The 27509-nt window shown below is 32.1% G+C and overlaps 1 protein-coding gene across 10 annotated transcripts in view; it reads left to right on the forward strand.

Annotated features, from left to right (window-relative positions):
* LOC123697243 (protein sprint) overlaps positions 1-27509 on the forward strand; it is a 211004-nt gene that overhangs the window by 163350 nt on the left and 20145 nt on the right. For all 10 annotated transcript variants that reach the window (XM_045643689.1, XM_045643688.1, XM_045643687.1 and 7 more), the window contains one exon: positions 18335-18665. In XM_045643689.1, the coding sequence (XP_045499645.1) occupies positions 18335-18665 (331 nt within the window). The remainder of the gene's footprint in view (positions 1-18334; positions 18666-27509) is intronic.

A 27509-nucleotide genomic window follows, 5' to 3' on the forward strand; every position in this document is an offset into this window, starting at 1 on the left:
ATCTAGTATTATTTGTTCTTTACAGATTCAAGTGGATATGCATTGATTCATATATCACGAAAACGCATTATTTGGCAGTCAGTTCAGGCTCAGATTAGATCAGGTTAGGTTATCTGCAGAAAATGTAAGCTGTGAAACTTATATCGAAATGTAGGATAGCTGTTATTCTTATGAAGCTCAAAGCATAATAAATCCGACCAAAAAGTAAATCCCTGCAGTAACAAAATATGTGTATGAAACTCTCGTGGTTGATTTTTATATACCAACGAAATTATAATGTAAATAAATAGAATTTATAAATATTAATGATGTATACTAATTGGAATTCATTAGGTTGCCATTTTGAATACAAATAATTCATTAAATATTATATAATGATACGAACGTTAAAATATAAATACTAACAACTTTCACATGAACATTTCCTGTTTATACTTACGTGATATACTTAATAGTGTAAATAAACATTTGTATGTATTTAACTTTTTATATTTCATGCGTCTGTCTTATCACTATAATATTAGGTATATCTTATCTACTAAGCACACTTCTCATTTTAAAATCACTTGAAGTACATTTGAAATTATTTTGTCTACCACATTGTCCTTTGATCTAAGACATTGTCTTCTTTTATGCAAGATCTGATTTTATAACTGCAATATTTGCTAATGACGGGGAAAAATATTGACTTAATATAACATATTATTAAAAAAAATCGAATCAATTCTGCGTGCAAATATTAATAATGTAAATAAACGGTATCCGTTTCGGAAGTTCGAGTGCAATGTTGCGTAAATTATACATCGTTACCTATACCTACCTATATATTTTATCAAAATAATAAATTTTGTTTATTAATAGTCATGTTGTGTAATTTTAAACGCAATATACATTTAGAAATTAATGTCCTTATATATAAATGAATTTCTTGAATTTTTCTATTTATAATTTTCATATTATTTAACCTGATGAAACATGAATAATGTAGTATCTATATTCTTAGTTGTTAATACCATACATATTAATAAAACATATATAGTTATCAGCCTAATTATTAGATACAATAAGTATCGTGCGTCAAATCTAGGTAGGTACCTACGTTATAAGTTCTCACTATCAAAAGAGTTTCATAATGGAACAAATATCTCCTAAGATAATGAATGCGTTAAGCACTTGAGCTACAGCAAAAGCCTGTATTGACAAAACAGCATCGACTATCGTACACAAAAACACGTGGCCCATGAAATAGGCATGACGAAAGATTTTGAAATCCTCTTCCATAATGTGTGTATACGTTTACTATATAAGAAAAACCCTATATTTCGGTAATATACTTAAATTTAACGAAGATAAAAGCCATTTATCAAAAAATATTTACCAACTGTGCCAAAACAGCTCGGAGGTGTCATGGCGTAAGCGTGACGTCACTCTTTAGTAAATACGTAATTATTTGTATGTATTGCGAAGAAAATTAAAGAAATATTTATTTAATATGTGTTATAGAAACGAATTTCAAAGTTTATAAGTGGTGTGTAGTATTGCAATGTGAATCCACATTAAAATAATACTCAAAAATGTGTTAGTAATTATTTTAAGCGAGAAAATAATAAGAAATGATTGTATAAAGTTGGCGCGGAGAACCCCGAAACCACGTATTCGTGAATTCGCAATTATATTTCTGTTCTGAGTCGAAAAAGCATACGTGAAACAATAGAAAATAAATAAAAATGCGTATTCTCAACATATTCATAACAACAAAATACATCTGACGTGAGTTGTTTACTTAAGCGTGACGTCACGCGTGTTTTAGTCAAAATGGCCAACTGCAGAATTTCAATAATAATCAGAATTTTATTGATAATCTCATTAATCTTAGTGTTTTTAAGATTTTTAAGTCACTATATTGAATTTATTTATCATACATTTTCCCTTAAAAACACTAATACGATCATTTATGGATACTGTCGTCATGCCTATTGTAAGTGGGTCAGAACAATACAGAGATAACGCGGGGATTAGCGTGGACAATTTCACTGATTAAGTTACGACATGCGGGCCATTGTCGATACAACGGGGATAACAATCTTATAGGTATTTGAATTTTTCTTTGATAGCTGTTATGGACAGTGGTTATAATGTGGGCTTGTTTATTTGTAAACAAATTATACCGTAGTTTGCGAGTAGAAGTGGTAGCTATTTTGAAGGCCAAGGTCTAGTTTGATTGCTTTGATTAGAAGTTAATTCATATTTTATAGATATAAAATTATGTTCACAGTAACTTATTTTATATGTAGTAGATAAAGTATTATACGTAGGACGTAGGTATGTACTAACTACGTATGTAGGCTGTACTCTACATAATCGTAGCAATATAATGTCCATTGTATTAACAAAGGTATACCTAAAAATTAGTTCATAATTAATTACCAAATCTATTTTAAACATTAAAATAGGGTTCTCATACAAAATATAGCGGTAAATACTAAATAGTACTTCGTATCCTAACGTATCATTTAAAAATCTCAGCGCTCAGGTCAAAGAAGAAATATTGAGCCTTTGTTTTAATACTGATTTATGGAAGATGTTGCGTCGACTGACAGCAGTTAACAGTTTGATTTATATACAGGAAGGGAAGACTTTTGATCTTTACATTTTGTATGGCTAGACAATTTTACCATTAATACTTTGTGTGGAATACTATGAAGCTGTTAGTAGTGTTTAGAGTCTTGCGGAACTGTAAACGCTTACAGTATTAGAATTTATTATTATGACTAAAGATGCGCTTCTAAAAGAGGTCCTGTAGAATAAATACCTACGTATTATGTTAATGCTTTGAATCTTTCTAATATACCGTACGTACTAGAACTCTTTTTAAACTATTTGCCAACAACCAGATTAAAAAGGAAACTGTTACAATTATACAGAAATCATATTAATGAATTACGCTAATAAGGGTACTATTTCCTATATTATACCGCTATTGTGCCATATAATCATATCCTTTACCTGTAATCTATGCACTAATCTAGCCTATACATTAATCACCGTTTGTCATTTCATATGACGGTCCGTGGGAGAAACAATCACAGTGAGTCATAACGATTGCCTAGTATCGTACAATATCATTTAGAGAAAGGTATAAACACGCTTTACAGATAACAAGTTTAACTGATACAATTAACAGGGTTTAATGAGTGTTGAATTAAATTTATCACTTAGAGAATGCGTAAAAGCTTAGCAATTAACTACATATTTATGCTCTCTCCGTATGCGGGTAGGGTAATTGCGCTGGTTTGCCGTCCAGCTTCTGTTTTCGTCCATTTGACTGACCTGCTACAATCACGTGCGTAAAACTTGAATACAAACCTACCTTCCCGCGCAAGTTTGCACTTTTTACGGTCCATAATGTTTAAGCAACAGTACTATCAACATTAAAATTTGATTTGACAAGAAGAGAGTTCAAAAAATTAACGTAAATGTGGCCGCTTCGCATACGTGCCTTGCAGATGTCATAGCGCGAGAGAAAAATTTGCCGGCGAGAAAAGTTCATGGTAAGGTAAATCACTGTTTTAGCTAGTTTACGTAATGTTTTTGGTACGTATGTTTATTTATAAGCATAATAAACGCAATTATAAGTGTTTATCATACATTTTTATAATACTCTTCGAAATATTAAGTGGACGGATACTAGGTTACCAAATTCTCAAAATATTTGGTTTTCGTCCAAGTGGACGGAAACTCAAACAGCTACGTGAATATTTGTTAGGGTCATTTTACTTTATCGGACCTTTAAAATACTGAATAGTTTCTCCCGAAGTGATCTTTATTGCTATTAGTTTAGTTTTTTTGGTTTCCGTCCACTGCTATGTCAGTGCTGCCATAATAAAAAAATATTTAAAGAAGTGGACGAAAACTAAATTTAGCTTTAAATGTTTTAGTTTTCGTCCATGAATGAGTATTGGAGTATCCAAAAATTAAATATAGCCATTCTTTTGCATTACTTTTCGTCTATTTTTACGTATTGAAAAGTTTTCTATTCAGTATCTTCCTTATAAATAATTGGTGAGGGCCAGAGTGTTGTAGGTACCTAATATTGTCATTCATTCAGTCATGTATTATTCTCCTTATGTGAAGTAGAGTCAATTATTCGTAGCATAAATGGGGGTAGGTCAGACATAATACACTGTATTTTTCTTGATTATCATTCACTTGAGTATCATCTTTTATTCTAGGTCTGTTTTGCCAATGCTACTGCAATAAAAAATACTAAACTAATACTAAAAAAATACTTTTTTTTATTATACTTACTCAACGTATCCTCAGAAAGATCTTATTGTTTTTAGATGGCCTCGAAGGAGTCTAAGAAATCTAGAAAAAAAAGACGCTGCGTACACTGAAGATTCTGTAGCTAAAACTTATTATTATGGCTTTGTGTTTATAGTACGTTTCATTTGATAAACAAAGTATTAGAATGAAAATTTTTGTTGTTAGAATGAATATTTCTGTTTTTTGATGTTATTTCTTAGTCCTGTAATTATTACTTGTTTCATTTACATTGTAAGGAACGCATTCCTTTCTTTATTACGAATGATTATACAGTCATCACTAACGCCTATAAGGACTGCCAAGTGCTACATAGATCTCAGTGTTGACTAGTTATATTGATTATTATTAGTAAAACCACAAGTAAAACTAAACCTGGGTAGTGAGAAATTGTAATGTTAATTAAATAAACGTATATATTTACCTGTAATTGATTTTAAACTTAATAGTTGACCTACCCTCCTTTTTCTACACGGTGGTCGAAAACTAGCTTACACTAGGACGAAAACCAGTTTTTTTGGACGAAAACTAGCATTTACCCTACTTTTGCAGAAAATAATTTAAATAAAAAGATACATCAAAATGATTTATTTTCCCTTAATATTATCTTAAAGAAGACTATATAAGGACTTAAAAAAAAAATTATATGCTTAAGGAAGGGTGCTCCAAAATATTTATTTCGTATCACAAAGTTGGCAACTCCTATAATTGGACGAAAACCAGCGCAATGACCCTATTTGAAAGCTTGATTTTGCATTATTTTAAAACTATTTCTAAAAAGTAGGATGTTTTTTGGTTGTCTTTGTTTTTTTTATGTAATTTGTAGTCTATGTTTCATATCTCTTTTGGAGTTAACAGCAGTCGTATTGAGCTTTATTTGGAACTATTACTTACCTTAGGTTTTTTTAGAGGCTTTTTATAAAGTTCTTAAAACAAATAATTGCTATTGAAGGCGAGGCATTAATCAAACACTAGTTAGTACTTACCTATTTTACCTATATTAAAACATAGCTGCTAAAGTTAATAAAATGCTAACTCTAGGAAATAATGCATCTGCAATTATCTATTTCTGTGAATTTAATATAAGAACTCTGCACATAAAAATGCATACGTTCTACAAATGAAATTCTATGAGAAAATGTATTAAAACAAAACGCAGCATGTTTAATCGTCTCTACTTCACACCCGTGTTACTTTTAATTAAGTTCATAGTCCGTGAAGATTGTTGGAATATTCACGAAATATGAATATATTTAATATATTCATGTTTGCATAACATTACAGTTTTATTTAACCTTTGCAAAGTTAACGTACTACTAAAAGACTAACATGTAGCCATTTTGAAAAAGTTGAAATAATAGACACAATAAAGATTGAAGGTAGCTTTGTATTAATAGTCCAAAGAATAAATAGTATAAAAAAACGATTTCCATTGGATATCATTTTATATAAGCTTCATTTATTTAACCTTTTCAAAATGCACCAACTACTAATAAGTTAGAAAGAAACCTTCGTTTGTATTTAAATAAAGGAAAGGCTTATAAATTTTAATTATTATAAATATTAACATTACAAGATTTAACAAACCGGTACCACATGCAATTCAGTTTGTTTTCATTGGGCCCGCTTAATCGAGCGGTAATTGTCTAAATTGCTTCTTATCTTCGATTCACAGTCGACATAAATTGGGCCAAAACCGCTACCTAATCCACTTTGCAATTTAAGTAACACATGCGTAACAAATGTCGCTTAAATTTGTGTGAGACTGAACCTAAATTCAACGGAGCTGGGAAATATCTAGACCAAGTCTTTGTTTAAATTCTGATTAGCAATAGAATAAACATTGATTAGTTTGTATGTATCTTAATTAAATAGGGACACAGCAATAAACACACAGTATGAATATAATACACTCTATACGGCCTACAGATACAGGCACGCTACTACGGCTTCAATCGCTATTTTATTTGACAAATAGTTTTTTTTTACGTTTCTAATACTTTTGTTAACTAAGTACTTGAGTGAAAAATCCGTTAAAGTAAGACATCATTAAAATTTCCCTCCAAATCCAATCTCTATTTGAAACCGAAATGCAACGCTCATAGCGTTCATTGAATACTTCTAGCTCAATAAAATGGTTCGTAAATGGTTCGAGCATTGTCCCCAACTGATTCTATGGTATTCTCTCAGAGCAACTTTACCTTACACTTAATAATGATCTTTATTCAAAGCTAGTAAAGTCGAAAGTATGATAATTCGATGGTACTACACTGGTTGAGCCACCAAATGTCTTACTCGTCTAAGATAAGGTTCGTATTTGCATAAATTATGTTTTCAGTTATTCCGAAAACTCGGTATTGGCGGAACTATTCCAGCCGAAACTTTGAGAGATTTCAATGGATTTTAATGTTTGAAAGCTGAAACGGGAATCTAGAGAATAAATTTTATCGTGTTCTTGCATATTTTAAATACTTTAAATACCGCATTCTATCTATAGAACTTCTTGAATTATTCAGGAGTTGAATAAAATGGCGACACATTAATTACTTAAACAGTACCTTCTTACTTCTGGTTTTAGCTTTTAATTTTAGAACATTTACTAGGTATAATAAAGTATGCTGATCTGATTTAAAATCGAAATGAATAATTGTTTCTAGCAATTCATTTAAAATTTTATGTTTATACCTCTAAACCACCTACCTAGCATTTTATATACCTGGTTACCTTACATTCACAAAATGGAGTTTCTATGATAAATATAAAATATGTTCCATATAAATTACTTTTCATAACATTAGAAGAATCCATTGAATACATTTGCTAGCTCTTATCTTGATAGCGTAATATGTTTTTATTTGAGAAAATGTTGAAGAACGTTAGAAATGTGGGCACCATTCGGTTCCAATTATCGTCATTAAACCAACAAATGTGGGGGGATAATAGCCGAGCCCTTTACATTCATTTTTTACTTGACGAGAAGCGTAAGTTCTGAGAAAGAGCTCATTTAAGTTATCATAAAATATTTAAAATTCTCCTTTTTATAGAATAACCTTGAGAATAACACACTATTTAATGACAGATACTAATTATATTTTTATTGCATCATGATCAGAAAATATTTTCTTCTTTTTTTCTGGTTCACTGTATTATGGTTCATTTCTGAATTTCTCTTTTATGTTTTTATCCAGATAAATAGTACAACAGCAACCAATACAATTTTGTATTGTTGCCAAATGTTACACACATAAATATGTAATTGTTAGTATTATTTATTTATTGGTATAAGTTTACTATTTCTAACTACATACTTCAAATATCTCTACATATTTAACTACGTGGGAACCGACAGGGATATGATTGTGTAAATGAGATCGCAAACAACGTGCGGTTGGAATCGATTACATTAGTTTTGGAGACAAGACAATATGTACAAGGCTATGAGCGACGAGTTAAATTATTGATACATTCAAAAACTCCTGATGTATTCGATCATTATTTTAGGTAAGCTCTACATTGCATAGTTACTTTAGCTATATTTGCTTCAATAATATTATCATATTTTTTCAAAAGTAACTATCGTATAATCATTACGTTTGAAATCTTCTTCGCGAAAGTAACTCTGTCTGTCTGTTACTCAATCACGCCTAAACTACTGAACCAATTTGCATGAAATTTGGTATGGAGATATTTTGATACCCGAGAAAGGACATATAGGCTACCTTTTATTGCGAAATATGTCCCACGGGCGAAGTCGGGGCGGACCGCTAATACGTATCTATATATATTATGTGAAAAAAAGGAGAATTTTTTTCAATAAAAAAATTTCGGCATTTTTTCTTTCCGTTATTTTCATGTTATCGTACAATTGTTCATACAAAAACTATCGAAAACAAAAGGTCCAATTATATTCCCACCGCTCGTTCTCTGGCCATTTCGGGTGCGGCGGCTGCAGACCGAGCGACAAATTGCTACAATCAAGCCGCCTCGCGTCCACTGTGATCTTTTGCTCTGTTTAATTACGTGGAAAATCCTGTGGTACTTGGTTCTAATGTATGTATGGATTCTAGTGGCTAAAAAAGTAGTTTTAACTATAATTACAAATTACATTAATTGACCGTGAATTGAAATAATCTAATTTAGGCTGCTGGAATAGGAATAATTACGACTTAGGTACATTATTAATTGATTAAAACAAAATTGATCGACAAACTTCACTAATTATAATGAAGTTACAATTTATATTATAAGATTAAGTTCTTCAAAGAGATTATGATTATGACTTGATTATGTCCGGATGTAAATAAAATGAAAAATGAAATTGTTAGAGATTAATTTTACTCTCGTTTATTCTAATTAGGTATTTTCATGCTTGAAACACCTGGTTGATTGTTCCTAAAACCAAAAGCTTAACATTTGACAGTGAGATCGACCTTCATCAAATCGCAACAGGGACATAAATTCGTCGTGAGTTTTCATATAAATTGTATTTTCATTAGTTTCTGTAAATTTATCCTTCTATCTGAATTTGCGCTATTCTTCTTACGGTTTAAACTTTAAAGTATTTGTTACTTATTGTTCAACTCTAATATAAATTAATGTATCGAGTATCTATAAGATTGTATTATATTGTCGTTATTGTATTTTTGTTAATTAATGTGTTTCACGACTCATAAATAGTTTCTTCGTATACTATCCGTTTAATCCCGAAATTAATCGAATCCAATCCAATATATTATTAAAGCTGCTGCGTACGGCATAATAAGATATATTTGTATCCACATTTATTACCAATGTTTCTCTAAGTTTCATCAATATAATACAACCTAATTTTCTTTTTCGGTCACTGATATGTAACAGTCACGTTCCGTAAGAACTAGTAAAGTTGTTACACTGATAAACTAAATTACATCCGAATTCATATATTGTATTTATCGGTAAAGTTGTAGATTCCGGTAAAACTTGCGCCAATACAAATAATAATGTTATCTTTCAAGTAAAATATAATATGATTTACATGATAGAAATAATATAAATAGCCAACTAACAATTGTTAAAAACAATTTAATTTGTAATATTATCCTTTACATTTTATAATATTATCACAAAGGAGAATATTAACATTTAAAGAAAATTTCTCCAAATTACTATTCCCTTACCGAAAACGTTTACACATCTGCTAAATTAATGTAAATAGAGGTACAAAATGGAGCTTCATTATATATTAACCAAAGGGATGTTCTCATCAGTGCCGGCTTTAAAACAGTCGGCGCCCTTTCTACTTTTAAAATTTAATTTTACATAAGTACTTGAACAAGTGAATAAAATTCAAGAGTTTTCTAACTTATTTTAGTTAACTATAACTGCTTATATAAAAACGATTTCTTAATTATTGTTTCACTTCACCTTTATAAAAATCTGAAGAACTACGAAATAATGTTATATTTACGTTATTCATTCCATAACATCTGTCTAGCATAGAACTATAAAGATTGTAGTAGTTTCCAATATAAATAGCTTTGTTGCCTTAATACGGCGCCCTTTTCCAACCTGGCGCCTCAAGCAAACCTCCAATCACGCGTCACGCCGCTCCTGTCCTCTTGTCTTGCCTCTCTTTGATCGACCCTCAGCCCTAAGCCTGGGATTAAGGAGCTACCAAGTCTCAACTTTGCATAATTATTCGCTGTATCAGGTTTAAAAAATCAATTTGTGTTTGTAATCTTACGCTTAATTTAAATAAGTGTTAAATTTTCACAAAGTAAAGTAATTTTTGTCTTAATAGGTGACAAAGTTATTTTATCAAGACCTTATTTTATCGTTACGTACACGGCATAAATGTGTTGCCCCAAAATAATTTATGTATTTCAGAATAATATTGCTGTTAAAAAATTGATGTACATAATTTAAAGACATTAATTTTAATTTATGAATTGACTAATTGTCTTCCAAATTTTGTAAAACAAATAGAATGAAGGCACTCAATGCTTTTGAGACATTTTCAATCTCAACATTTACGTCTTTAAATTATAAATGAATTTACTACGACGCGGACGTACATAAATAATAAGTGTTTTGTTTGAAGCCAAGGAAGTTATAGTATCTTTACAAATCACTAGAAGCAAGGGCTCGAAATATCGTTAAGTCGACAACCGTTTGCCTTAGAGAGGCAATCTCTCGAGTTAAATAAGTTTATCGAAGTATTGGATAGTCGATTGGCAGTCTAGATTTACTTTACGATGTTTGCTGGAGCTATCATTGGCTGGTTTATGTGGTTTAACTTAAATATAAACTCGTACAAAGTATGTTTGACATTGTAAGATGCAGCTTCTCTTTTATGACACTATAAAATAGTGTTTATTATATCAATAAAATAATATTGCTACTATTTATTAAATGAATAATTTAAAATATGTAATCAATCCGTCGAGATATAGGGTATCTCGACAAATGAGTCAAGTCTTGTTTGACAATTTATGAAAAGATTTTTGTATAGTTCTTTTTCCACAGACACAAAGGTACTTCTATGTTTTCAAATGTTATTTTATTTAATTATGACTGAAACCGTAAATTGTTTCATACAAAACGGGTTCTGTATAATAATATAATATTTTTCTTGAGTATATCATTAGAAAACACTCTCAGCTAACTCGTAATTTATATTTGCGGTGTTGATATGAAACCTGTCATTGTAAATATAAGCGTTTCCTGTAGAAAGCGAAAATTATTCTGCACAAACAGATAGAAACTCGTTCAACGACAAATGTGCATTGATAACGGGCCGTGGGCGTAAGTTTAATGATCGATTAATAAGACAAAGCTCAATTCGTACCACAATGTCGTTGTTTTTGAAATATTACCTCCATTTATTTTCAAGGTATCAATAACAACTCGTCGAAATAAATTATCATCAGACTTTCATCGTTTTTTAAATATTGCATTTTAAAGTTAATTAACATTGTATCAACTTGCATAGAGATATTCAATCTTAAAACTCAAGCGGTTGTGTAAGGCTTAAAATCCAGGCTACTCTGAGATAATAAGTTAAAATCTCGAAAGGTTAACATGACAACGCAAAGGTAATGTAAAACCAGTAAAGCGAACGTTCGAGTAGTTTTATTTCGAAATGGCGATAAGAAAAGAAAATGAGGACAGTTACTGCTTGATATTTAATTTGGTGATCGTTTAATTTGGTGTAAAACTTTACGATTACACGCTCCTTGTAAACGTTATTGTGAAACATTTGCTACACATAAAGAACAACAGACAATAAATATTATTACAAACTGTAATTAAATCTAACATAAGGTAAGTAATTAGTATAAGGTAAGGTTATTAAAAATAAGTATTAACTAATAAGTACCTAGTAATTTTTATTAACAATGAAATATATGATTCCTTTAATTAAACCCTCAGACAGAATACTTAAAACTATAACAGGATTGTAGTTTTACAATTCCTTGGTTTTTTAATGCAATTTGCTTGGAGTTCCGGATAAGAGGTTGGCTTATTATAGCCACCGCTGTAAGAAGCCGGCTTAGTGGAGCTAAGGCTTAAGTCGGTGAAGCAATTCCTGTCTGAACTTGGCTAGAGATAATATTTATAGTTGAAACATTGACTTTCATATGAACTTGCCACATTACATGCTTGTGAGAGAATATATGATATTGCATGAGCTTTTTGTGTAAGTTTGTGACATTATCTTTATATTACGGCATCACTCTAGCTTACTTCTTATCAATAATTATGCCATCAGCATAAAAATCCTCGATTTATTCACAGCATAAAAATCTTATTTTCTTTTTGAAATAACTAACCTTTTTAACAACACAAAATTTTCACATATCCTGCTAAATATGTTGCAATCCCAACTCAAACAATTTAATCCCGTATATTTATCCGACACCACGAATTGCATTGTGAATATTTGAAAATAACTATAAAAATATTTTTATATGCGAGAATATCAACATAATAAACACTTAAAACTAAGCGACGCAGCTTCCAGCTAAAATAAACCGTCGCTACATAATTTAATTTCGTATGGCATTTAGTCGAAGCTAAAACGCCCGTAGAACAACGTCACCGTACTAGACTACACTTATAATCGTATTAACTAGTGCTGTACGTACGTTATATTATAAGCCTGGAGAAATCTGTTTAAAGTGCATTGATGTATGAATTATGATAAGTATTACCACAGTATTACGGACTACGGTGCGTTGAACGTCACTCGTATGAAGACTTTCATAATACAGTCTACATATCAATGCGAAAGTTGCATTGATCACATTGAATTATGTAACAACTTCGATTATTATAGTAGAGCCATTTTAATAGGCAACATTTGACAGTTCAACAAAACTCAACAACGTAACCTAGTAACGACGACATAGAATAACATGATATTTCGTTTTGTTAGAACTGCACATTTGCTTAACTTTTTTCAATTATGATTATTGATTACATATTTATAATAATAATGACCGATACAAGTAATTTTAAGATTTCATTTTACTGATAAACCATACTAAACATAATAAACAATTTCTGAATTGAAGAACTGACGTCGCTACAATTTTGTGTCAATAAACCTTTTTTCTTTTTAAATACCAGAGACGTTACTCTAAAAATCGAAATCTGACATCTAGAATCGAATGCATTGATTACTTGTGAATAAAAATCATCATAAATTAATAAATTCGATTGACAAATGTTTCAAATCCGTATCGATTAATTCACTTTAATCGATGTTTTTAAGCAGGTTACCTCTCTTCGAAGATAAAATTGATAGACGTCAAATGTTGCCTATTAAATTGGCTCGACTATAAATATAACAACATCTCAATTGACATTTCAAAATGCTATTCATTAAGCAAATTAATATGCATTATACAAACAAAAATGTATCATTCACTCGTTTTAAAAACTAGCTAGCTTACTTTTGAATTTCCAGTTATACACAATACACATACAGTTATGTTTTTCTAGTTATTAATAGACACACGATATGTTAATAAAATATAATATTATATTTTCAAAATTCAAGTTTCCGTTAGTTTTAGCTGATTTTGTTTATGTGATATTGTCAGCTAACAAGCTGCAATATTACATAGATACAAATTGAGAATCCAGCAAAGGAAAGGCTTACTATATACTATTACTCCGTGTTTATCTCCCCAATAAACTAACGTCTGGATAAAAATAAAAGCACCACAAACGGCACTTGATTGTAACCAAGTGTGGATCAAATTATATATAATAAAGTAGATACGCCTTTGTATCGTTCATTGCCAGAGTTACAAGTGGCCGTAATCAGTTCACGGCTCGAGTGACCGTCAATGACACAAAGTGTGGGCTCAGCAAGTATACCTTAACTAATCATGTTATAATAGCTATATATTATAGGAATATTTTCAACGTGTTAATATATTCAATAGTGTGCACGTCAATGTTTTAGAGTGAGAATTAATTAAAATTAGTGACAATTACTTCTTAATAAAATATACTGAAATTCCACTTTGTAGAAGATATTAATAATATCTACCCTACATGTATTTTGATCAGTGTATAATTTATTATTACAATTTATACGCATATTATGAAACATAATTGCCTATTGATTACAAAACAAAAGTCTCAATGATTTCGCGTCCTTGCAAAGATGTGAATTATAAACCACGAATCTCCTTAAATTACTTTTTATTTAAATAACAAATTTAACACCCAAGATTTCTACATGATTTCATTGTATACTAAACAAGGCAAATCAAGGACTCAAATCGCGCGTTAAAATTAAACTACTTAGTTTTTACAAAGAAACACCCACAATTAAATTCGTTACCACGAAATTTAAATAATGATCTAAAGTTTGTAGATTTCTTTTTAAATATGATTTAAACGATATGATTTTTTGTTTTTTTTTTATGTAACATACGAATGCTGCTCAAATAATTTGAGCAGGAATTTTCAAATTTGATTGAATATTAATACAAATCATAAGTGGTGGTGGTATAAAAGGTATGATTATCTATACATATAATAAATCTGTAGAAGGGCCAATTCTGTACATTGAAAATATTGAAAAAACTAGCTTCCGCCCGCGACTCCGTCCGCGCGGATGTCGGTCTTCGCGTTGATGGTTTATTTCTCCATTTTGAGTAGGTACTGACAATAAAATCTTATAAATATCTATTGGACCCAATTCCCAAATACGGCTAGGCCTATAATAATACGCAACGTGTGTTCGCGGTTCTACGGAACAACGTCTATGGATAAAACTGAAAAATTAAGATTAATTTTTTTCTACGTATTTTTCCAGGATAAAAAGTATCCTATTTTACGCCCAGGATAATAAGGTATAATTATACCAAGTTTCATCGAAATCGAACCGCTAGTTTTCACGTGATGCCTTCACATACAGACAGACAGACAGACAGACAGACAGACAGACAAAAAATTTTTTAATCACATATTTGTGTTTGGTATCGATCCAGTAACACCCCCTGCTATTTATTTTTTCAATATTTTCAATGTACAGAATTGACCCTTCTACAGATTTATTATATGTATAGATAACTAGCAGGGGGTGTTACTGGATCGATACCAAACCCAAATATGTGATTAAAAAAATTTTTGTCTGTCTGTCTGTCTGTCTGTCTGTCTGTATGTGAAGACATCACGTGAAAACTACCGGTTCGATTTCGATGAGTTATCCATAGACGTTGTTCTGTAGTAGGTACCGCGAACACACGTTACGTATTATTATAGACCTAGCCGTATTTGGGTCCAATAGATATTTATAAGATGTCATTGTCCGAGTTACTCAAAATGGAGCAATAAACCATCCACGCAAAGACCGACATCCGCGCGGACGGAGTCGCGGGCGGAAGCTAGTTCAGAAATATTTATGTAATTCGATGCGACTCTATAATTAATTACTACTCATTCGACATTGCATTGAATTATCATATTATATTTTCGAACAATATAATTAAATCTCAATTGATCTCTCAATAATTTAATTAACGTCTACATAATTATATAAACCTATATACAATAATATATCATTAAGTTGTATTACCTTGCTAGGCAGATTATAGTGTAGGAGTAAAAATCAATGAGCCATAAATTGTCTTATATAAGTAGGTATTTTATTACAACAACTTACATGGATATAATAATATAATATTATCATAGTTTTTGTCTCAACCAATTACTTGTAATAGTTTAGAATAAAAACGCATTTTGGTCGTAAATACATATATTACTCATTTGAAGGAAGGTAAAATATGAAATATAAAAATAGTGAATTCATTCCACTATTATAATTGTTGAGAATTAAAAATAGAAGTCAATAAAAATAAAATGTATATTTAATCATTTATAAATGAACATATTATTATACAGATAAATAAAGCATTCACTGAATGAATCGTTCTTTTCAGTGAACTCTGTTCAATTTAAAAGTCATTCAATTCCCAGTAGTAATTAAAAAACAACCCGTTCATAACCTAGATTGAAAACAGGGTGGAAATTTTTAAAACTATGTCAAGCATATTTTAATGAATACGTTGGAAATAGTCAACTCAGCCCTAATTAACATCTGACCTGGCAATCTTTTCATATTTTCGAAATAAAATTAAAAAGATCCTATCATCATTTAAATTTTGTATTCAGACCTTTAGGTCTTTAATAAGAATTAGGTTTTTGGGAAAGCTTTTAAAAGGAATGAAAAAACCGTTTTGGAATTTAATAAATGTTGTCCAAAATAATTAGAAAACCTTACAGACTAATTATTAAATTACATTTTAAAAATATAATGGTACTCATTTCAAGATTGTGTCTTCCTCTTTCTTGCAATTGTCTTAAGAAAAAAAAGACAAATATTAAGATTGTTGGTACCAAGAGACAACACAACAGATAAACATTAAAACATTTCTCCCGAGTGTAAATAAAAATCGAGTCCAAGTCACTCTTTATTGCTACACTGGAAGTGGATAATTATTATTTTTAATTGTTGCTGAGAATTTTTCGAAATGGAAACAATGGCGTCTGCCAGCCGGAGTGTTTTGATTCTTTTGTTTGTAAAAAGAGATTCAGCTGTACTTTTTGAGTTAGTATTAATAAATTGAGGTAGGTATTGCTGATAATACCTATGTATAATATTACCTACAGAGTGATTATTGACGAAAAGAATAGCTCCATATGCAAAATTTTATTTAATATATTCTGCCATTTTTATATGAACTTTCTGCTTATTTTGCAATATATATATTAGATTAACATGTTCAGTTTAGTATAACCCATAAATGTATAAGGTATCTTTCAGCATGGTTTCGTCTAACTTTTACAAATTACGGTATCACTTTAAAATTAATTATGGGGTTCGTTAGTCCACCTGTGTCCTGACTCCGAGTTATGACGTATTAATAATTAATGACGGATCAGACTGTGATGACGTCACGCCGCCATAACGACCGGCGACACATGTGATTTGTGAAACATGTCAAAGGCCCTGTACTACCTTTCTGATTAATTTAGGACCCATCAACGAAATGAAACATGATTTTTAAGCTTGATTGCGAACTAAAGGGTCGATAGAAGAGATACACCGACCCTTCAGTTCGCATCTTTAAAGTTAGTGACGACTATTCCTTTATCGCAAAACACACATTATAGGTTTTTAATATAACATCTATAAACTTGTTTACGTATTAAAATAATCCATTTATTCCAAACCTTTGAAGTGTTCCTTGAATGAGATAAAGCACGCGAGAGAAGCTATTAACTGCAACGATTACTTGAATCTTGTTTACTGACATATTTATGTGAATAAGAATTTTTTAAACAAAATATATAGATAGATAATAGAAGTTACATAGATTCAACGCTATTTTAAGTATGAAAAAATCCAATTTAATCCTTCGTTCTGATTCAATATATCGCCGGTCTGTTGCCAAACATTGTATGAGTAGACGCGGACATTGTCCACGGCAGATTTTAATTAAAATCAAGTTAACCCGTGATAGATGAACGGGTGGCCACACGATATTCTCGTTATCGTCCGCCCTTTAGACAAATTGAGTGTCACCTCCGTGTCGAGCCATTATTACTTTTTGATACCCGACCAGACAGATTTCGTTAGAATTGTAGGTAAACATTTTGGGTATATTTTCTTTGTTAATTGAACAGTTCTACGAATTATTAATTTGAAGTTGATTGAACGCCGTTTATTGAGACATGAATAATTGCTAGATTAGTAGAAATATTGCTATTATTGCGTTCATTCTATTGTATTATAATTTATAGTGTTTATAACATTGGTACTTTCATTTCTAAAGGTTCTCAAAATATTTTACTGTGTAAACTCACATTAATTGTATTGGAAAAACATGAACTGTTCGACAATATAGAATTTAAGATGAACATTTCAAGCTCCAATACTTTTAAAATACATTCTTTGTTGTGTAATTTTTTCAACATACAATGCACTCGACGTAATGAAAAAACTACAGTTGCAGTTTTGGTGTAAAGCAGGTGCGAAATGTAAAAAAGTACTTTTACATTAAGCACCAGAAGTATAATGAGAGCGGGAGTGAGTGGAACCGTGACATAAATCTTAGTTAATGTCCCTTTAGTCTGGTCAGCAGCGCCCATGTGTATAGAGATTCCAGAATTACTGAATAAATGGTTTAGTTCTGGAATCTATTGCCTGTGTAAGGTAGATCAGTAGGCACTTAGTAAGCTATTCCTATAAATCTAATAGCAGTCTAGGTTTTGCGGACGAAGTAATGGGAGTTGGCTCTTTATGTCTTTGTAATTGTTATAGTTTAGATTGTTATTGTGCCATTTGCGTATGTTAAACTGAGATGTATGTTGAAGCATAAAATCTAATACGGTGTGGAAATCAAACCCAGTACTATTCGATGAAAATCTCCAAACTTTCATCTCTATTTAAAAAAAAATAACATTGAAGAATGAATCTATTTATTAAATCTCCTATCATTTGTTCCAGAAATGCAACATTCCTCGAGCCTCACTTACAAGGCGTAAGGCGCCGTGACAGTCGGAGCTCCGACTCTGACCATGATGAGCGATCGACTGAAGATGACGAAAGATCTCTCATCAGAAGTTCCCCCCGCACACGGCTGCCCCCGCCCCCTCCCCCGCCGCCTGACGATGAGCCGCCGCCGATGAAACCTAGAGAGTTCTTCGAAAGACTACAGAGTCAAGCAATGAGAGAATCGCAGGACAGAAAGCAGAGACGGGATCTTGCTATCAAAGAGGCGAATCAACTCTTCAGACCTTTGGACACTGACGGCAGTTTGGGAGACAGCCTGAGCCAGGTAGAATATAATAGATAAGATTTTAAGATTTATGAGAAGCTATTGAGTTAAAGTACATAACAAATAGGCACCTTCAGGCCAATACGTCTGTAATCAGTAATGTGACTAAGTTAACATTACAATTGATGCCACATTTCACGAATATTAAGTACAATAATGATTCAAACTTCGACAAAATCAATCGAGTATTTCATTCACATCCTAGTAAATGTAAAGTTTATCGCAAGTGGACTTTTAGTTTTTAAACTAAACAAATAGAAGAATTTCGTCGTAAAAGTTTCGTAATGAACGGCTCACTGCGTTCACTAAGTTTTTTCAACCAGTCGTCTATTTACATGGCAAAATTCAGAGCAGTACCGTTGGCGAATTTGATATTGAAGTAAAATTACGTTCAGGGAGTCTATTTGTGTTGCTTTCAAATGGTCCGTTTGAATGCGGGTTGTCGGAACTGTAAGTTCACAACTTCCTTCTATTTTGCTTCCATTACCATGTGAATAAGCCGCGAGTAACGTTACATGAGTGCCGTGTCTTTCAATTCCATCCGCGGAATTAAATTTTTGCTTTTCAATGTGAGCGCGTTTCGCGAAATGAGGTATTACAGCCCTTTGTCGCGTGTTTTTATTTAGAATGTCGTCTTAAGGAAATTCAGGGTAAACTTCGTTATTAAAGATTCTGCTCCCGTTCTGCGGTCTTTATTAAATTTGTACAAAAGAAACGAATAATTCTTTGTTTGTAAATGATCCGATTCGCTCGAGGCTATTAAACGTAGACACAACATCATCGAGGGTTAAGAGCTTCTGTTGAAACGAACTGAATATTGTTTACAGTGCATTTGGAATGATAACCGGGAGCCGGCATAATATTTACCTACGCACAGAACGGCGGCTGCACTCCAAATGCACTTACGGACCGTGACAAAAGCACTCTTGAGGTGTACGGCTAGTCAATTGCGAGTGTTGCTTGAATGCTTGAAATCCTACCGAACCCTTTCAGTTGTTGATGCGTTTGAGCAAAGTGTTATATTTTGTCACGCTGTTCGTTGTGATGTCATTAAGCTCTTAAACATTTCAGTGTGCCTAGTGCGAGTTTTCATCGAGTACGAAACGTTACTATCGCGTCTGCGTCACAGCCGAATTAGTATGGGAAATCGAACAGCGCCCCTAGCGGACGTATGGGGAAGCTTTGATTCCCCATACAAATTTCGCTGTGACGCAGACGCGATAGTAACGTTTCGTACTCGATGAAAACTCGCACTAGGCACACTGATAACCACCACCACTCATCACCACTCATAGGTGAAATATTTAGGATCAATGAATTAGAATTGACGAATACTGCACACACTTCTAAAATTCAGTGAATACTTTTTTAATAAAATAGAATAAACATCTTCATCGTTACTGATTCAATAATCTTTGAATTAAATCTAACCTATTATGAATATAAATGAGTTATTCCCGCAAAAACGTTACCAGCATGAAATAGGGTCCGACTGCGAAAAAGACAATACGGGTCGGGATGACCCAAAATATTCATTACACTTCACTTATATATTACAATGATAATTAACCCTCAAATTAGAGCTCTGTGCTCAGAGTTAAAAGCCATTTGTGGCGTATAAATGGCACTAGTGGACAATGCTGGCATTTGCTTAAATTAATGCGTTATTTTAATGTCTCCCATAACTATCAGACGATGCGGTCTGCAATTTAAGTTCAAAACGTGGTTAATATTTTGTGTTTCATATTGAATTACTTTAATAGCAGTTAAGCGGTTGTTTTATTATTAAACTATAAAATAATAGAAAAGAGATGTCATATATCACACAGTTATAGACATACAACTCCACACTAAATGCAGTTAATGACTGGCTAATTTGCACCATTGTTAAGGAGTCATTTTTTCAGCACCGTCAGTTTCGCGCCCCTGCAGTTAATCGTCGAAAAGAAAAACCCTGGATAATTTTCGTCCGAGTGCAGTCGATTCACTGCTTCCTGTGCACTTTGCATGTAACCACTCGCTATATAGCGTTCAATGTATAGCGAACAAGAGGGACATTAAAAAGTTCATCTGAACTGATATTAAAATTAAAAAGTAGCAAACATACCTACCTTTTATATATTTTTTTCTTTTTATTAATAAAATGTTTTGTTTTAGGCAATATAAATTAATATTTTTTAATTCACAAAATTAATACTTTTATCGTCTATCCGATACAAAGTACAATTTTTTTTATTTGTCACTTGGTCTAGACATTTTTGACATATTGTAAGGGTTGCCTATAAATAAGTGGGAGATGGGGGACGTCAAACACGTCAGCTTAATGATGAGCTTTTTACTCAAAATCAGTCTTGCTTGCCATCGTGTAGTGTGATTGATTTTGTGATTCTATCAACCTTTAAGGAACCTTATAAAAGTTTTGCTTGTTATATAAAATCATATAAAACCTCTTGCTCAATCGTTTCCCAGCTTGTAGAAGTTACTCTTTCACCCGGTTTCCGGGTTTGCTATGTTTAAGGTATAAATATGACGTATTTTTGTTACTATAAACTAATAACTCTACAAAATGCATTAAAATTTTTCCCTACTTTACATGATCATTAAATAACATCACTCCTCCTAATAGATGTTTAACAATAACGATTATGCTAAATACCAAATTAAAGCCCCAACGGTCCCTTTGGTAACAGGACAATCGAGCCTGAATCAGCCGCAGTTACATTGTCACATGTCAAGTAACTCTCCAGTGAATATGATACCCTATAGTCCCTTACCCTTTCCTAAATATCTGTATTATATAACGATATTATGTGTATTTATAAAGATTGTAGTCAACGAGATAAATGGTATGTGTATTATCTACTACCCCGACTGTGTCTCGAGTTGACACAGGATAAAAAGTTGAATATAATCTGTAATAAAATAGCTTTCTGTTGGTATAATAGTTGAAAAATCGGTTGTTTTCGAACTTGCTTGATATAAACTCTAAAACAAACAAAAGCTTAATAAGTTAAAACTACATCCAGTAAGAGTGTTAATTTTTTATGACGTAATAATTATTTAGTAATCTATGCTAATAGTTACTTTATTTAGTTCCTCCAAGTAATTGTTATCTATGAACATTATTATATTCGTATTTGTGGGACGTTTTACGACCAAAGAATCATAACATAAATGGGTCATTCATATAGATATCCTTAGTTCCAACTACATGGCTATGAATTCATAATATTGTCATGCCGAGAATATCCTTTCGCTATATCTGTTTAAGTGTAAAAAAATGTCCATATTAAATCAAAATGAATAGAGTAGGTATTTCATACAATAAATCCATTTCATTATTATGTTTATATTAATTTACACAATATCGTCGTCAAACTAATTTACGGTTTAAGAATTACTGTCTCATGTTTCATAAATTGTACTAAAGAAGTAAAGAGCAATTAATTTTCAATTGTAAGTCAGTCAGCGTTATCTACGATTCTACGGAGCTGTGTTTGAAAATCAAAAGTTTTTATCATCAGCTCTTGTTTGTTGTTTGTAATATCAACTTTTCATATTTCGATAACAAATTTTGTAACGTTGAAGTTGCGTATATAATTGATACTCGTAGATCATTATCTTTTAATATATTGCTTTATTATTGCGTTCAAAAAAGTAGCTAAAGTAAGTTTACTTAGACTATAAATTTTAACAAATGAATTTCAATTTATAAATCAAACTTTCGTTAAATTTAATCGCATTTTAATTATCTCTACAATAAGTATTAACCTACATGTAATTAAAATTATATAGCTATAATTGACTACCTAATTCCCAAACGAAAGACAAACATACTTATTTATATTACCACTCAGTAAACCAACAAAAATTGTCAGCGGAGAGCAAAAGAGAAATTAATTATAGTTAACCATAAAAACGTCATTACAATCCGTACCGTAGGGCGGCGACTTATTGATTTTACCCCGTGAGTCATCCCGCTGCATCCCCGCTGCGTCCCTTGGACCACAAACATTGTTTGTTCTCTTTGATTGAACTTGAAGAAAACTAAAGGGTCTAAGTTTATTTGAGAACTTATAACTTGATCTCGACCAGCGACGGTTTTTGCATCCGTGTTTATTTTTTTTTTTACCCGTCTGCACTCGATTCCGCTCGTTAAAACTTTGCCGCTTTGAGCTGGCTTGGTTTCTAGTATTTTGCTAAATAAATTGTGGATGTTGTGATACTTTTAACGAGTGCTTCATTAGATTCGTTGCAATTTTCATTTGAATTTTTAATTTGTTGCGTCATTTTCATTTTCGCGTTATTAAGCTATCAATCTTTATGCAAAGTATTTTAAAAATATGTGGACGAATAAAAGAAAAGTAGATAAATTATAATCCAAAAAATCATCTTATTAATTAAAGAATAATGATTTCGTCGACCCACAAATCAAAACTATTAATCATAACATCGAATGAAGGCGCAAATCATAAAGGCTATCGCATTCCAATTGACCGTTATATCCGCCATTAACCTAATTAAAAGTACCCTATTCTTAAAGTTTCGGTAGCAGGTGTCTTGCGTTCACTCCTTAAACGTCTGTTCCATTTGCAGTACTAGAGCACGTGTGACCACTTCGCACTTACCAAAGTCGAGTAAAGCTGAACTGTTATGCGACACTAAGTGTCAAGAGTTGTATATTTTTATGAGTCTCGGTGATACACAGCTGCCTCTTAAGAGATTGAGGGGGGTTTGAAAATAGGGGTCTTACTTTTCATGACATCGTTGATTCGACTCTACTTATAACTTTCGCGAAGTTTTCCCAGTAATCCCCGATTATTGGTCATAAATTTGTTTACATCAAAAGTTTTGAGTTGTTGGCGAATTTAAAAATGTATCTTATATTTACAGCTTGGTAGTTTTATTTTGTTTTAGTTTGAGAGCAATAATAGAAATTTTACAAACAACACACATAAATTTGCTTAGGAGTAAACGTTTGAATGAAACTGTAAATACCTTATACCAAGATTTGATAATTAAGTGCATAAAAATACGAACGAAACCGCAAAACAACCTATCATAAAACAATAACATGCCATACAAATTACAACCACCATAACAAGACCACGAACAATCCGACAAAATTAATGTACCTACAACACACGTACAAAACCGTCGTTTAGCGCCATAGAAAACTAATTGCAATCCAACTTTCCCCATAAATCTGTACATAGATGCTATAACTTCGCTATAAACGTTGCTTTGTTTCAGGATTTAACACCTTACCTGTCGCCGGCCGCGGCGGCTTTTGTTATATGATTCATAGCACTCCATTATTGTTACCGATTTGGATATTAATTTCCCGCGCAATTTAATAGAAATGTTAACGCAAATTACTTAATTAATTTTGCGATCCCCACGTTTATACTTTTGCATTCTTCGTGTTTAATTAAACGGTTATTATCATTAGTTGTTTCGGTTATCTTTTATTAGTTTTATTATATCATTAACGAAATATATAATAAAAAAAAAAATAAATATAATAATAAAAAATTTATTTTTCAAGAAACAGGTACAGCATTATGTTCAGACCCTGACCTTCGAACTAGTGGTAAACTGTGTTTCGAAGGCCAGTTTCTTCCCAGTCTTTATATCTATATTATATATGTTTCTGCAAACTCACAGTTTTAGGTTTAAACAGTAAAAATAGATAAAAGGAAAAACAAATATATATATAACCTTTGTTTATACAAAAAAAAGGACAAACTGAAGTTAATATTTCAATTTTAAGAAGTCATTCCCGTTATAAATATTGTGTGCTTGTATCTGTTCGCATGTGTGTGTGTGTGTGTGTGTGTGTGAGTGTGTGTGTGTGTGTGTGTGTTTGCGTGTGTGTATGCGTTTGTGCATGTGTGTGTTTGTGCAGAGCATGTGACTAAGTTAGTACGTATGACATGTGGGAGGGTGGGTGAATACGTCCTAGTGATTTACCATCATTAATTTTTCTGTTTCTTCGTAATCCATATCTTTTAGCCAATCTTTCACAACTCGTTTAATTTTATTATGATTTATAACCCTAACGTTGTATTTACTATTTAACAAATTATACAATTTTGTTGCTAAGAATTCATATTGATGTTGAGCGAATTTGGATGAGGTTGAGGGTATAGGTAGCCGATTGAGTCTTTTTACCTCTGTATTAGAAAGATCTATCATGCGATGTTTTCTGCGGATGCACTGGTAAATATAAGATTTTCGAACACTAAGAACATTTGATTTGATGTATATATCAGTTGTAGGATGTTTATAATTAAGGTAGAACATAACCTTAAGAACAGCCCTTTGTGCCCTTTCTACAGGTAACATTAGAGTTTTGCAGGCTCCTCCCCAGACAGATATACAATAAGTTAGTATACAGTGGCAAAGAGCATTGTATACCTGGATGAGCAGAGTAGTGTTGGCAATAGATCGGAGATTTTTGAACACGAATATGAGTCTTCTGATTCTTTTTACTGTGCTATTTATATGTTGTTCCCATCTTAATTTGTCATCCACTATAACACCTAGATATCTTGTTTCATTGGTTCTTTTAATTTCTTCACATGTGCAAATAGTATTCTGAAGAGTTGATGTTAATGTCCTATTGCAGGGGAATGAATGGAGAGTAATTTTGTATTGATTACCAGGAATGGAAGAAATTCTTTTACCGAAACAGATGAAGTTAGTTTTTTCAACATTTATTGACAACAGGCTATCTTCCAACCAAGCAGTGATTTTGCACATCTCTTTTTCAGTTATCAATTTCAAATCACTCCACGATTTGGCGTGGAAGATAACTACTGTATCATCAGCGTACATGATTGTGTTTGCAGAATGTAAAGGGAGACTACATAACTCGTTTATGTACGCTAAAAACAACGTAGGTCCCAGTGTGCTCCCCTGTGGAACACCGTATGTGCAGGCTGCTTTGCTGCTCGTTAAATTATCAAGGCGCACCACTTGCTCTCTATTAGTCAGATAGTCTTGCAGCCAGTCAATAGCTACACCTCTTATACCAAGGTTTTCAAGCCTTGAAATTAAGATAGGGACCGACACCGTGTCAAAAGCCTTACGCAAATCAAGGAATACACTGAGACACTTGTAACCATTATCCACATAGGATGTGATTAGTGATGTAAGATGCAGGATTGCGTCCTCGGTTGAACGGCCCTTGCGAAATCCGAATTGATTGTCGTTTAGGAGTGATTTTCTTTCCAAATATGTGATTAATCTATTATTAAAAAGCTTTTCAAGGATCTTCGACAGTACACTTAAAAGAGATATTGGCCTGTAGTTAGTTGGTTCAGATTTTAATCCACCTTTATAAATGGGTACCACAACTGCTTTTTTTAAAGTCCTCGGAAAAACTCCAGACTCAAGACTTAAGTTACAAACATATGAAATTGGTTCAGATAGATATATTTTAAACTCCTTAATGAATTTAGTGGTGATATTGTCGTGGCCAGGAGCACTGTCTACTTTCAGTGATGATATTAATTTATTTACTTCTTTAGAATCAGTGTTTGTGACAACCATTGAGTGAACCGGTCCTGTGAGGTGAGAAGCTTCCCGTGCCAGATCTTTTTCGTTCCTTTTCAGGTTATGAAGGATTGCTTCTGCAAGCTTACTACCAACTGTTGTAAAATATTGGTTAACAGTGTTTAAAGACTCCAACGGTGTGCTATGACAGTTTAAAAGTTCAGATGATAGTTCTCTCTTAGCGTTTAGAAAGCAGTATTCTTTTATGACACTCCACGATTCCTTGATATTTCCCAAACTCCGTTCTAATTTATTTCTAAAATAGTCTTTTTTAAGTTTTTTAATTATCTTAGAGCAAATATTTCTATACCTAGTATAATTATCCTTCAGCATCTCATCACTTGGATTTTTTTTAACTTTAATGTGCATTTTGTCCCGTTTTCTTATACACTTTATAATACCTCTCGTAATCCACGGTTTAATTGGTGCTTTTCTTTTTGAAATAGTAATAGTAGAAGAACTGTCTGCGATTATTGTTTGTAATTTGGATATCAGCAACTCAGTAGCAATATTAGTATCTTTGACCTGGTAAAGATCATTCCAATTAATTTTCTGAATCAGTTTTTGGGCTTTATCATAATCAATACGTGTAATTTTTTTATTTAATTCAAGTTTTGTAACATTTGTTTTCGATATAAATAAAAGAATGGGACAATGATCCGTAAACGGTGGAAAGATGAATGTTTCCAATTTATTTTTTGATTTAACCATGAAATGATCAAGGCAGGTGTTAGATCGTGTTGGCTTGTCAATACATTGTAACAGTCCATGTGAGGCGGTTAAGTTTAAGTAGTCAGTAGAAAATCTGTTATTAGCGTTGGGCATGATATTTATATTAATATCTCCTGTTAAGATAACTGTCTCTGAGTTAATGGTTCGTAATAACAGGTCAAGTGATTCTAGGTAAATGGAAGCATTCTGAAAACACGGGGGTCTGTAAGTGCATATCAGAGATATCGATGGGTTAATTTGTACTAGGAGGCAGTTACCCTCTTCGAAGTTAGGTTCCATGACTACGGCGGGGATCTCATCTCTAACAAATACCATAACACCATCGTTTTGGTTAAAACTTTTTTGTGTGTAAAATAAATTGTAGTTACTAATATTAGGAAGCACTGAGTCACTATTTATCCAACATTCTGTACAAACAATAATGTCAATTTTAACATTGAGACTACTGATAAAAACTAAAAATTCGTCCAAGTTGCGATGTATACTTCTTATGTTTATCGTTATTATACACAATGAATCAAATATATTATGTGGAAGAATAGTTTTAAGCAG

This window comes from Colias croceus, chromosome 14 (assembly GCF_905220415.1).
Source record: "Colias croceus chromosome 14, ilColCroc2.1".
In the NCBI taxonomy this organism is placed as follows: Eukaryota; Metazoa; Arthropoda; class Insecta; order Lepidoptera; family Pieridae; genus Colias; species Colias croceus.